Source organism: Galeopterus variegatus, unplaced genomic scaffold, assembly GCF_000696425.1.
Source record: "Galeopterus variegatus unplaced genomic scaffold, G_variegatus-3.0.2 Scaffold5378, whole genome shotgun sequence".
In the NCBI taxonomy this organism is placed as follows: Eukaryota; Metazoa; Chordata; class Mammalia; order Dermoptera; family Cynocephalidae; genus Galeopterus; species Galeopterus variegatus.
The window spans coordinates 187,100-198,558 of NW_007731489.1; the positions used below are offsets into that span (position 1 = coordinate 187,100).

Sequence of the window (11,459 nt, forward strand, 5' to 3'; positions counted from 1 at the left end):
ATACTCTATGGACCTGTTTTAACATTTCACTGGTTCCCTCATTAATAAATGGATTGAATAAAATATTTGGCATGTTCATTTTGTATTTGCATGACAGTTATGATTTTGCATTTTTTTCAAGTTATATTCTGTAAGGCAGATCTTCAGTGGAGCCTATGACCTGCACGTTAACAAGTTAAAACATGAACAATAACAGTAAAAATTTAAAAACACACAAAAAAACTCTTTCCACCCTGTGTTCTCCAACATCTACCATCTCTTTCTCACTTTTCCTTTCTTTTACAGAGAGATTTCTTTGGTTGCCTGTACCTGATGTCTTCTTTGCCTTCCACTCTAACTTCAATGTACAGCAATTCAGCTTCAAGACTTGTGGGATGGATTGCATCCCCTCAAAAGACATGTTCAAATTCTAATTTCTGGTACCTATGAATGTAACCTTACTTGGAAATTATGTCTGTGAAGACCCCATTAAGTTAAAATGAGGTCATACTAGATTAGGCCCTAATCCAATAACTGGTGTCCCTACAAGAGGAGGAAAATTTGGACACAGACACTGGGAGAACACCATGTAACCACAGAAGCAGAGACTGGAGTGATGCATCTACAGGCCAAGGAACACCAAGAATGCAATCCTTCTGGTGACTGCAAACCACAAGAAGCTAGAAAGAGGTAAGGAAGGATTCAGCCTTGATGACATCCTAAAGTCAGAATTCCAGACCCCATAACTGTGGGACAATAAATTTCTGTTGTTTTTCAGCCATCTAAGTTTGTGGTAACTTGCTACAGCAGCCCTAGGAAATGAATTCATAGACCTACCTATCCACTGAAACTATCCACTAAAGAAGTCCATTTCTGAGCTGCCAAAAGCGAATGCATACTTTTCCATCCTTATCTTCTGTGACCTTCCTACAGCATCTGGCAATGCTGGAACTTCCTTCCTTCTCATCCTTCTTCCTTTATATCTTCCCTCCCTCCTACTTTTTAAAAACTCTTTCCATGTCTTAGTTCTTCTTTTAACTCTCTGACTATAACTCCTCAGACACCATAACTGCAACCTTCTTACTGCAGACTGTTGCTGTCGCTGTTCTTCAGAGTTCTGTCACCACTCTGTATTCTACCTGGGCAATCTCATTTACTCCCATGCCTTCAGTTACCACCAAACGAAGAAAGCTCTAAAGTCTCTAATGTCTCTCCCAATCCTCTGTTATCTACTTATACTAAGCACTTTTGCTCAGAAGTTCCACAGCATTTGAAACTCATAATGTCCCAAGCATCCAATGAATAACTTCCACATGTCAGGTACTAAACTAGGTGCTAGGTACAACAGTAAAAATGACAGGCAAGGCCACTGTCCCTATAGAGTTTACAATATTGTAAGTAAGACTGACATAGCAAGTAATTCCAGGGATGACGATTACTAGAAGGAGGTAATGGAGGGCAGAGAGGGAGGGAGGGAGGGAGAAGAGGAGAGAGGGACAGGGGGAGAGGGGGACAGGGGGAGAGGGAGACAGAGAGATAGAGAGAGAGAGAGAGAAGGATAAATAGCAGTTAGCTAGGCAGAAATCTTGATGGATGAGGAAGTGGAGAGCAAGAATAGGAAGGGGATTCTAGAAAGGAAAAAAAAAACATTTAATCAACTGCTTGTTCTCTCAAATTTAACCACTCTGAGTTTTACACTTTCTATCTCCCTAATATCTCTAAATTTAGTCTTTCTGAACAAGTGTAGGCCCTTGCAAAGTTCTCCAACAGGTTTCCCTGCTTCCTGTCTTTCCTCCCTCTATTCCAAGTCCACACTCCTGCCAGTGTTTCTTAAATACTAACTGGGCCATGTAGGTCCCTTATTTAAAAATCCTTCAACTGTTTTCCACTGATGATATAATAAAGTTAAAACTCTTCAGCAAGAATACAAAGTCTATTATAATCTGGCCCCTAAATCCCCTTCCGGTTTCACTTCCTGACTTTTCCCACAATCTCTTTGCTCCAGCTGTGGAACTACAGGCAGCTCCCTATATGTTCCACGCTTCCTCCCCCTGAGCCACTGCACATGCTATTCCATTGTGACTCTGCCCTTCTTCCTCTTACCCACCTGGAAAACACCTATGCAATGTTATCTCCCTTGTGAAACCTTCCTGAAGCTCCTGGTCTTTCTCCCCATTTCCATTATCATTATCTACTTACTGTACTTAATATGCTTAATTACGCAGTTTACCATACTAAGCTGTAAAACTCTGTTAGGAAGGCAACACATTCTATTCACCATTATAGCCACCCACACAGAAATAAAACTCAAGGCTCCTAACACATGCTGCTGAACTTATAAATAAACTCTAACAAGTCTTATATTATGATAGGCAAGGGATACAGTAGAAAGCACACAGACTTTGGAGTCAGAGAGTCTTGGATTTAAATTCTACACGTGCCAACTTTTGAGATACATATCCTCACCTATGGGATACATGGGATACCACCACCCATCTCCCAAGGTAATTGTCAGGGTTCAATAAGAACTTATTTAAAATACAGCGGGTTCTTTATATAGATGTAACATTCTTTCTCCTTTAAGGGGATGCCTCTGTCTGTCTAGCACCTGCCTTATTCTTCTTCTGGGAACTGCCCTGCAGCTTCCCAACAGTTTTTATATGACTTCATGCCCTCTGATTAGTTGACTGGTCCAAGGGTGGGTACTTACTCACACTGGCCAATATGAGGCCAACTCACCCTTCCCTCCAATTTCTGGACCCTTTACAATAGGAAAAATCCCAGAATCTCTCCAGTGTTAAAGCTGCCAGCCTTGGGGATTGCCAGCAGCCATGATTCTTTCCATGAAGAGAAAGCCAGACTGAAGCAAGAGAGAAGTAGGCTGAGTCCTTGGTTTCTGAAGTCAAGCTATATTCCTGTTTTCCCTTTGGCTTAGGTTACCTCAGCTCTAATGAAGGCTTTATAAGTTACCTCAGAATCTTCCCAATACTTCCCCCTTCTACATTAAGCAGATTTGGATTTCTGTTCTCAATAATCTCAAGAGACCTAACTACAAAATGCTTTTTCCCCCCATGCAACATAATGTCCATCTCACTTCCAGACCTATAAAGTTAGCTTCCAGGATGCAAAGAGCAACCAAAACAAGGGCATGCCAGGAGGGAAAAGATAAACCATGAATCTGAAAATGATCTGAGAAAGTGGATACCAAAGAAAGTTGAAACATATCAATATTTAGGAAGTTAGAGAGGGCAAAGGTCAGAAAGGAGGGGGCAAAATCAGTACTGAGGTTTGGGTAGATTGGGGGCCAATTAAGGACAAATCGTGTGAACAATCAATCATGCCTTGCTGTCACATCCTCTACTGCACGGTTGACTCTGAGCTAGGGTGAAATTTAATAAAAGGCATGAGATATAAGGGGAAGAGGGATGAAAAAGTGAGTCTCAATAGAAAGCAAACATTTGAAAATGGGGATTTTAACTATAGAGTAGGGAAAAGTGAAACAAAATTTTCATTCACATATTGATTCACTCATTGAACAAAAATTCACTGGCTACCCAAACCGATTTGATACCAGCCCTCAATTCATTCAAAAAAGAGATGAGTTATAGACTGAAAAACATTTAGAGTGGTAAATGGACAAGTATTTAAATTCAACATGACTGGTACTTAAATTCAGGTATGTTTGAGTCCAAAGCTTCCATACTTTCAAAGACCATCGAGGTAAAAAATAATGAGGACAAAGCTCCCAGGTTTTCCAGACAAAACAAAAACCAAAACAAACAAAAATATGCCAGTTTAAATGACAGTGGCAGTAGAGCAGAAACAAGACTGCAAGGTTTAAAAAAAATTCCTTTAACAACTATTTGCTGTGTGCCAGAGACTAAGAAAATTCACAGTACAGCTGTAGTCTACTTTTTAGAAAGTTTGTCACTTTAAAAAGCAGAACTATAAGGTACCTGGAAAGCAAACAGTTGAAAAAAGAGACGTATACAAGCCAGTGGCATTTTGAGCATGTTTCCAGATAAAGAGTAAAAGCACCACAGAAGCATGAAGTGCAGTAAAACAAAACTTATGTTCCCTGATGAAGCGGTGTTCTGGGCAAAGTGAAAAAGTGCAAGGTTTCAGGAAGGAGGAAAGGTGAGGCAGGAGGCAGTTATACTGTGCAGGGATGAGTTGCAGGGCAGGAGTTCAGCTCTGCAAATCAGCTCTACAAAGTGGGATAGTCAAAATGTACTGCTAAGCACTAATCCCCACTTGTAATTTGATGAGATAGTACTCATTTGTGGCAGATCCGTGTGTGGCCACAAGACTTTCTCCAGTAACTCTTGAGCTATCCAGAACCAGAGAGAGCAGATAGTGGGCTCTGTTAAGCAGGCCCAAGTTTGGGGACTGTCATGGACCAGGGAAAAAAACATTGTTGAGAAGATGGACCTGGCTACCTGGGCTGGGAAGAGACAAGTAAACCTAGAGATGGAAAAATGGGCTGGCTGAATGAGAAGGCACCTAAGGCTGATGTCATTCCTAATATCTCAGGTATAAACTCCTCAGTCTGCTCCCCAATGGGAAGTCCTCCACTACATGGTCCCCACTAATCTTTCCAGCTTTCATTCCTCATTACTTTCCTATGATACCAGATGACTGAAGCTACCTGAATGTTCTCCAGGAATATCAGCTAGTTTAAAAAAGAAAAAAGAGAGAGAGAGAGAGAGAGAGAGAGAGAAACAGGCAACTACTAGAACCAAAATATAGGGGGACTTTTATAATGCTGGAAGAGAATATTTAAGTTAGAATTTGAAAAGAGGGTACAAAAGAGTTCGCTCATTGATTTAGGCTGTCACTGTTCTTAAAGATGACATATCTGAGGGAAACAGTTTTCTAAGTAGCCATGTCTACATTCAGAGTTCCAGCTTGAAGGACACCTCTCATAGTCAAGGGAATGCAGCAGAGGAGTCTAGCGCCTGCCAAGAGGCGGGCTGGGAAAGGCTCAGCAGCCTGTTAGGCCCTGAGCAAGTAGGTAGTGAGGTTCAAGAGAAGGCTCCATTCCCAGAAGACTGAGAAGCCCAGACTCTTGAAGTGACCGCTAACTGTGGGGATTAGGCAGAGGACAATAGCATGAAGTGCTTGCCAGTGCCTGGGGACTAACAACAAATGTGCTCGGAACAGCAGATTCACTCCACAAATGGTGTTCTTAATTCACATATTTTGAAGAACAGACACTAAGCTAAGCATTAGAAATGAGAAAATGAATAAATCTCTCCACTGACAAGAATACCTAAAATACAGTGTGGAAGGTACTTTCTGGAGATAAGTATATAGTTATGATTAGAGAACTCTTCATAGAAGGGATGGTATCTAAAAACGGTTTTGAAAGATGATTAGGAGTTTACCAAGAAGACAAAGAAAGTAAGTATGGGCATTCCCATAGAGGAAACTGTACATGTAAAAAGATCAGTATAGGAAACAAGGCAAAATGGCATGAGATTATAAAATATATTTGAGAAATAAAAAGTAACTTAGCCTTATACCTGAACTATAAAGTATGAGGGGTGCTGGCATGAGGTTAGGTCAGAGTGGAAGGGACAAACCAGACTATGAAAAAATTACATATACAATATGCAAAGAAGTTCAGATTGTATCTTATAAGTGATAAAGGGGTTGCTGGCCACACTACGGAAGTCATTAACACATCTCCAAGAGGGGAGTACCCCAGTGTGTGGAACCATGACTGGCCAACAGTAACCAACCAACCAATATTTGCCCAGTAACTGGACAGACACATGGGGCATGGGGCTCAAAGAGGAAACAGTGAGCCAGGATCAGAGGCAGAGAGGCTTGCTACTCACTTGCCCTGTAATAAGGCAGGCTTTAACACTCCCATGCTTTCCTGACTCCCCCATTCTGATCTTGTCATCTTTTCTCCTCAAATGCCTGCCATCCCTATGGACTAGAAACCTACCAGTCCTTCAAAGCTCACCCACATTATCGGCAATGCTTCACCTACCTCCCACGGTGCCATGAGCTCACTCTCCTTTACAAACTCACACATTGTGTATCCTTCCTTGGTTTTTACATGTATATATTTATATATATACCAACCTAGAAATAACTACTTGCTCAGCTAGACTGTAAATTCTCTGAAAACAATGACAATGTTTTTCCCTTCTCCGTATGTCTCAGGACTGTACTGATATATATGTACATTCCTCTGAGAGCTCATAGTTGACATCCCTCTATGTTGATAGTTCTTAATGAGAAAATGATAAAGAATACCAACATCTTCTCTTTGATACCAAGCAATTCACTAACTGCAAAGTAGCATGAACCCTACTCTGAACAAAAGCCCTGTGGGGAACTCTGGGCCACTCTCCTTAGAAAGCAGCTGAGGGAACTTGCATCTTGGGGTCCTCCTCATAATTCGAGTAGCTAATCAAAGTTTTTCTTTCAACTACATGCCCTTCAGAGTATGGGGTGATCTAGTAGGTGATGTTTTAGCAGGCTCTGGAAATCACCCATTATCTCAACTGCTTCAATGGACATTGCACTGGCATTCATTAAACACTAGTTTATTTGAATATTTATATTTTCTGCCTCATAGGTTATATTGATTTAGCTCAAATGATCTGGAAAATGAGCATGATGTATGTTTCTAAACTAACATTTTGAACTGAAAAGCTATCTTAAAGATTCTATACCAAATGAAGAATTTAATCAAATGAAATAACGAAAATAATGCAATAATAGTTCTGAATTATAGCAATTACTTCATAAATAATGAATGTCTTGTGAAAAAAATTTTACATTTTGAAATTTTTGTAAATATGTTTACGTCTGCTAAATTAGCCTATGAATTAATTTTAATATGATGTCTACAGGACATAACACGATGCCATTAAAATTACAACTATGTAAGATTATGTAGGTATGTGAATATGGAATAGAAAGACACATTGTAAACTGATAGATGAGGAGGTAGAATGTGGGTAACTAACATCTAAGTTTTTAGTTTTGAGTGATTATCATTGTTATCCATAAAATATTTTAAAAATAAATACAAAGGGCTATGGCCACAAGGTTGTTATAAAGGAAACCTAATCTAGGAGCGACAAGAAAACGGCTAACTTGTTTTACTTCATATTTCAACAATCTCATTTAGTCAATACCACTATCTTTACGAAGCTTTTCCTAATCCTTCTAATTTTATGTCATCATTCCACGTCCTTCCAATTAATCAAGAAGTAGAAACTGTCTATTTCATGCATTCAAGTAATGCCCAACTTTACTTCTGAGCTTTCACATCACAGGTCATTTTGCTGAACGTAGTCCTAAATTTAAAATCTACCCCTATGTAGATCTAGCCTTCTCTCATCATATGTGATCTGATTATTTCCTTTTTGAAATTAACTTATTCATTTGTCATTTTAATTCTAAAACTGGTACTTTCACTTATACCAGTTTCACCATTTTATGATTTTTTTTTTCATGTTAAGTTTTTTAGAATGAAGCTCAGATGTTCAAACAGAATTACCATCTCCAGAGGGAAACAATGTTTTCTTTTTGCTTATAGCACTGGAAAAATCCGCCAAAACTCATTAACCTGTAATTTTATAATGAATTTTTCATTTACAAATTTCAAAAATGTGGATTTTAAATCTGATCATTTGCACATGGGGAATGTGTACTGTTTCTAATTTTCATTGCATAAAATTAATAAGAAATACAGCAGAAAAAGATGTTTTGATTTTTGCCTCTGAACATAACTACATAAGAGATCTCTAATGTTTTATCAGACCAAGAAAAGACAATGAAAAATGCTAAATTAACCAAATGTTAACATTAGAAATAATTACAAATGTTTCTTTGCGGAACGAAATAAATTCTTCATTTCTGACAATTCATAGATATTCTTCAAAAAATATTTACCTGCATCACAAGCAAATAAAAGTATTACTTGACAGGATATAAACTTTTTTCACATATTAGTTACAAATATCATTGTGGAACTGAATGATCCTTTTTAAGAATGAACCTGATTTGTTTTATTAAATTAGATTACTAAATTAGATTTATTAAATCAGCAAACAAAAATCAATACCTTCACAAATATGTCATATTAGACACAAACAAAATAGGCATAAATTAATCAGTCTTAATGGGTTTTAAAATTTATTCTCTGATATTTTACTATATTCAAAGTACATTTTAACCCAAAAGGTAGGCACGCCTTTCATGATTCAAATGAGGAAGATGAGCTAATGAGATGAGGTGACCCAAATTCTTGCAGTCATAATGTAAAACAGACATTAATTCAATCATAGTAGGCCACCAACTTCCTATTAATTAGATTTATTACAGCAGCAAATAAGCCATCAGCATAGTAAGTTTCACTGATTTAAGTTCTTTAGAGAGATGCACATTTTAAAGAAAAAGATATTTTCAATAAAGAGAAAGATTTTGAAAATGACTCAATAGAAAATTTAGAACTCAAAAATACATGAATATAAGCCATATCTAAAACACCAACATAGTAAATACATGTAAATAAACAGAATTTATTTATAAATTTATTAGTGAAATAAAACTGGTTAAAATGCATGTCTGCTGAGAAAGGCCAACAAGTTTTCAAACAAATGATAAATTTTATTCAGAGCCAAATAAGAAAAGTCACTGTCAGCAGAAAATCTGCTGATGAACAGCTATGTATGGCATTAACTGGAACGAAGCTTACATTTTCTGCTATTTCAAAATGATGTCGGAAAGATAAAAAGACTGCTAAAGCACGGTTCTACCTCAACATACATATTAAATATATTTCCACCTAGATTGGCTGAGGAAAAAAAACATTACCAAAGAGCATTTTTTCAGTTTAGTTTTTATTCTGCAAATTGCAGAATATTTGGAAAAGTATAAAGAGAAATTACCTACAATTCCCCACCAAAAGACAACACCTGTTAACATTTTATTATTTCCTTCCAGTCTTCTTACTAAGACTTCTTATAGAGTAAAAACTCTGCCCTGTAACTTAATATTACATGTGGACATTCTGATTATTAAAAATTCTATAGGTGTTTTAAAGCACTGCTTCTCATTTTGAAGTGAAACTTCTTTTCAGGTGATGTGAGGGAATACAAGTAGACCCTAAAACACATCTGTTATGCTAGTAAGACTCTGGTTTAAAAGGAATTCCACAATTGGTCCTTTGGTTAAGATATATAATTTTTAAAAATTAGAGAATTCAAATCCTACATAATTCCTGAGTTTTCTGATGATATATGCCTCACTAGCCCTTAATTTATCAAATCACTAAGCTCAAGATTAATAATGATAATCATTTATAGCTTTATTATGCTTTTCCCTTTGCAAAACTGCATATTATCACTTCATTTTCATTAAGCTATGAGATAGGTATGCATTCTCATAACAATGATGTAGAAAACTGTGGTACAAAGAGATTAAGTGATTTAACAAAATTTACCCAATTTAGAAGACAAGAACTAGAAATCAAGTCTTAATTATCAGCATCATCTCTATTTGTGTTAATCTACATTAATTTTTATATAAGATGATGCTGTGAAAGAGAAACATTTGTTAAAATGCTCTGGTAAAAAATGCTATTAAACCTTAAAAAATGAGGTAATGTTGCATGTCTGATTAGACAGGCCTTGAGAAATTCTAAAAACAAGGTAATCATCTCATGGAGTTAGGGGGAGACATGTAACTGATTCGATACTGTTCCAAAAATTTTTAAAAACATCATACACTTTCAGATATAAAAATAAGCAAAAGTAGTACTATTCCTTTCTATATCAAGGCAGCTCATATTGTTCACATCTCAGATTCCTTATGCCTGAAATGGGATAACAGTATCTCAGTTAGTTGTGGTGGGAATTAAATGAGTTAATATACATAAACCATTTAGTTCTGTGCCTGCCACAAAGTAATTCCTAGTAAGTGTTAGTCATATATAAGCCTGTTTTTTTTTTTTTCCTTTACCAGAAGGAAAATACATGAACAGGCTCTGAAACTCCAACGGAGAAAAGGATTTCACATTCTAATGTACTAAGTGCTGATGTTCAATAATTCACTTAAGATGATCTAACTAATCTAACCAAAACCTAAATACTAAGCATCTAAATTTTAAGCTATATGTATAGAAATGTGTCTAGCTCTAAAGAAGACAGTTTACCAAATACATTTTTTTCCTTACAGTTACAGAGATTACGTTTCCACATGCCTGTAAAAGTTTCAGCATCTTTTTAATGGATAGGCTTATGGCCATGATTCCATACTTTACCAAAAATCATATGACATCAATATTAAGCTGACTTTAAGTTAGAGATGGGAAGGAAAAAAAAAAAAAAAGAAAGAAAGAAGCAAACAAACAAAAAAAATCTCTTCCCAGCAATTAGTAACAATACAATCCTCACCCTTCTCACTGCAATAAAATGGGAAATGCAATGGAAAAATGTGTTCAATAACGTCAAACTGATTTCAAAAATTGTGGTATGATGCCGGAAAATAGTACTAAAGGGGTGGGGGTGGGGGGGCGGGAATCAGCCCTGCATTCTCTTTCCATTATGATGATTATTCAATAAACAGTTTTGTTCATTTCTGGAATAGGGTTTTTAAGGATTGTAGATGGGAAAAAAGTCTTGTCACTTTTCTGGAAAGGCTTACCCTTTAATGCGGAACGCTCCATGTGGGCAACATAGCACTTTGCCTTGAGTCCGACCCACTGTTTGACTCAGGCAATCTAGACCACCATCCTCAATAACAGGTAGGGGTTGTTAACAACATAGTCTGAATCCAAGGCTCCGAGATAACCAGAATCTATTCTATTTGCTTTCGAACTTGAGCACTTTACAAACGATGATAAGATCGTTACTTGCCTTTAACAGTTTTAAGATGCTATTTAATTTCCTTGCCTTCCTACTCTGTTCATCTATCCATCCATGTAGCTTAACTTGGGAGGTCACATCTCCCAAAGTTCCCTTTTGATTTTCGAAAATTTAGAGGCTTTCATAGCAGGATCTCACGTCCCCCTTTTCAGAGAAATGAATGGCCTCTCCAAAAAGTAAAGCCCCGCCACCTGGGGGGCCAGGCAGAGGCCACCTTTGCAACTCAACCCTGCCACTGCCCCGCCAGGTCCGACCATGCACGAAAGCTCACTGAACCTCCTCCGTGCGTCTGCAGATTCGTTCAATGGCCGAGCGGCCCGGGCCAAGGCTCTCCCCACGCCCTTGCCGTTCGAGGGGCTCCGCGGCCGCGCATTCGCTGGGGTCCACTCACCTTGCTGTGCTCCGGAGTTCTCGAGCAGCAGGAGCAGGATAAGTAAGAGCAGGAGGAGCAGAGGCATGGAGGAGGAGGAGTTGGAGCGGGGAGGGAGGGAGCAGGAGCAGCAGACGGGGAGCGCGGCCCGGGCGGGGGCGGCGGCCGCGGCCCGGACTCGGGGACACAGCTGGCGGCGCCCGGCTCTCACCACC

General features: G+C 38.3%; 1 protein-coding gene across 1 annotated transcript in view; it reads right to left on the minus strand.

Annotated features, from left to right (window-relative positions):
* LOC103604764 overlaps positions 1–11,338 on the minus strand; it is a 55,700-nt gene extending 44,362 nt beyond the window's left edge. The window contains exon 1 of the mRNA XM_008589332.1: positions 11,266–11,338. Coding sequence (XP_008587554.1) covers positions 11,266–11,332 — 67 coding nt within the window. The 5' untranslated portion in view covers positions 11,333–11,338. The remainder of the gene's footprint in view (positions 1–11,265) is intronic.
* Positions 11,339–11,459: the final 121 nt, after the last annotated feature.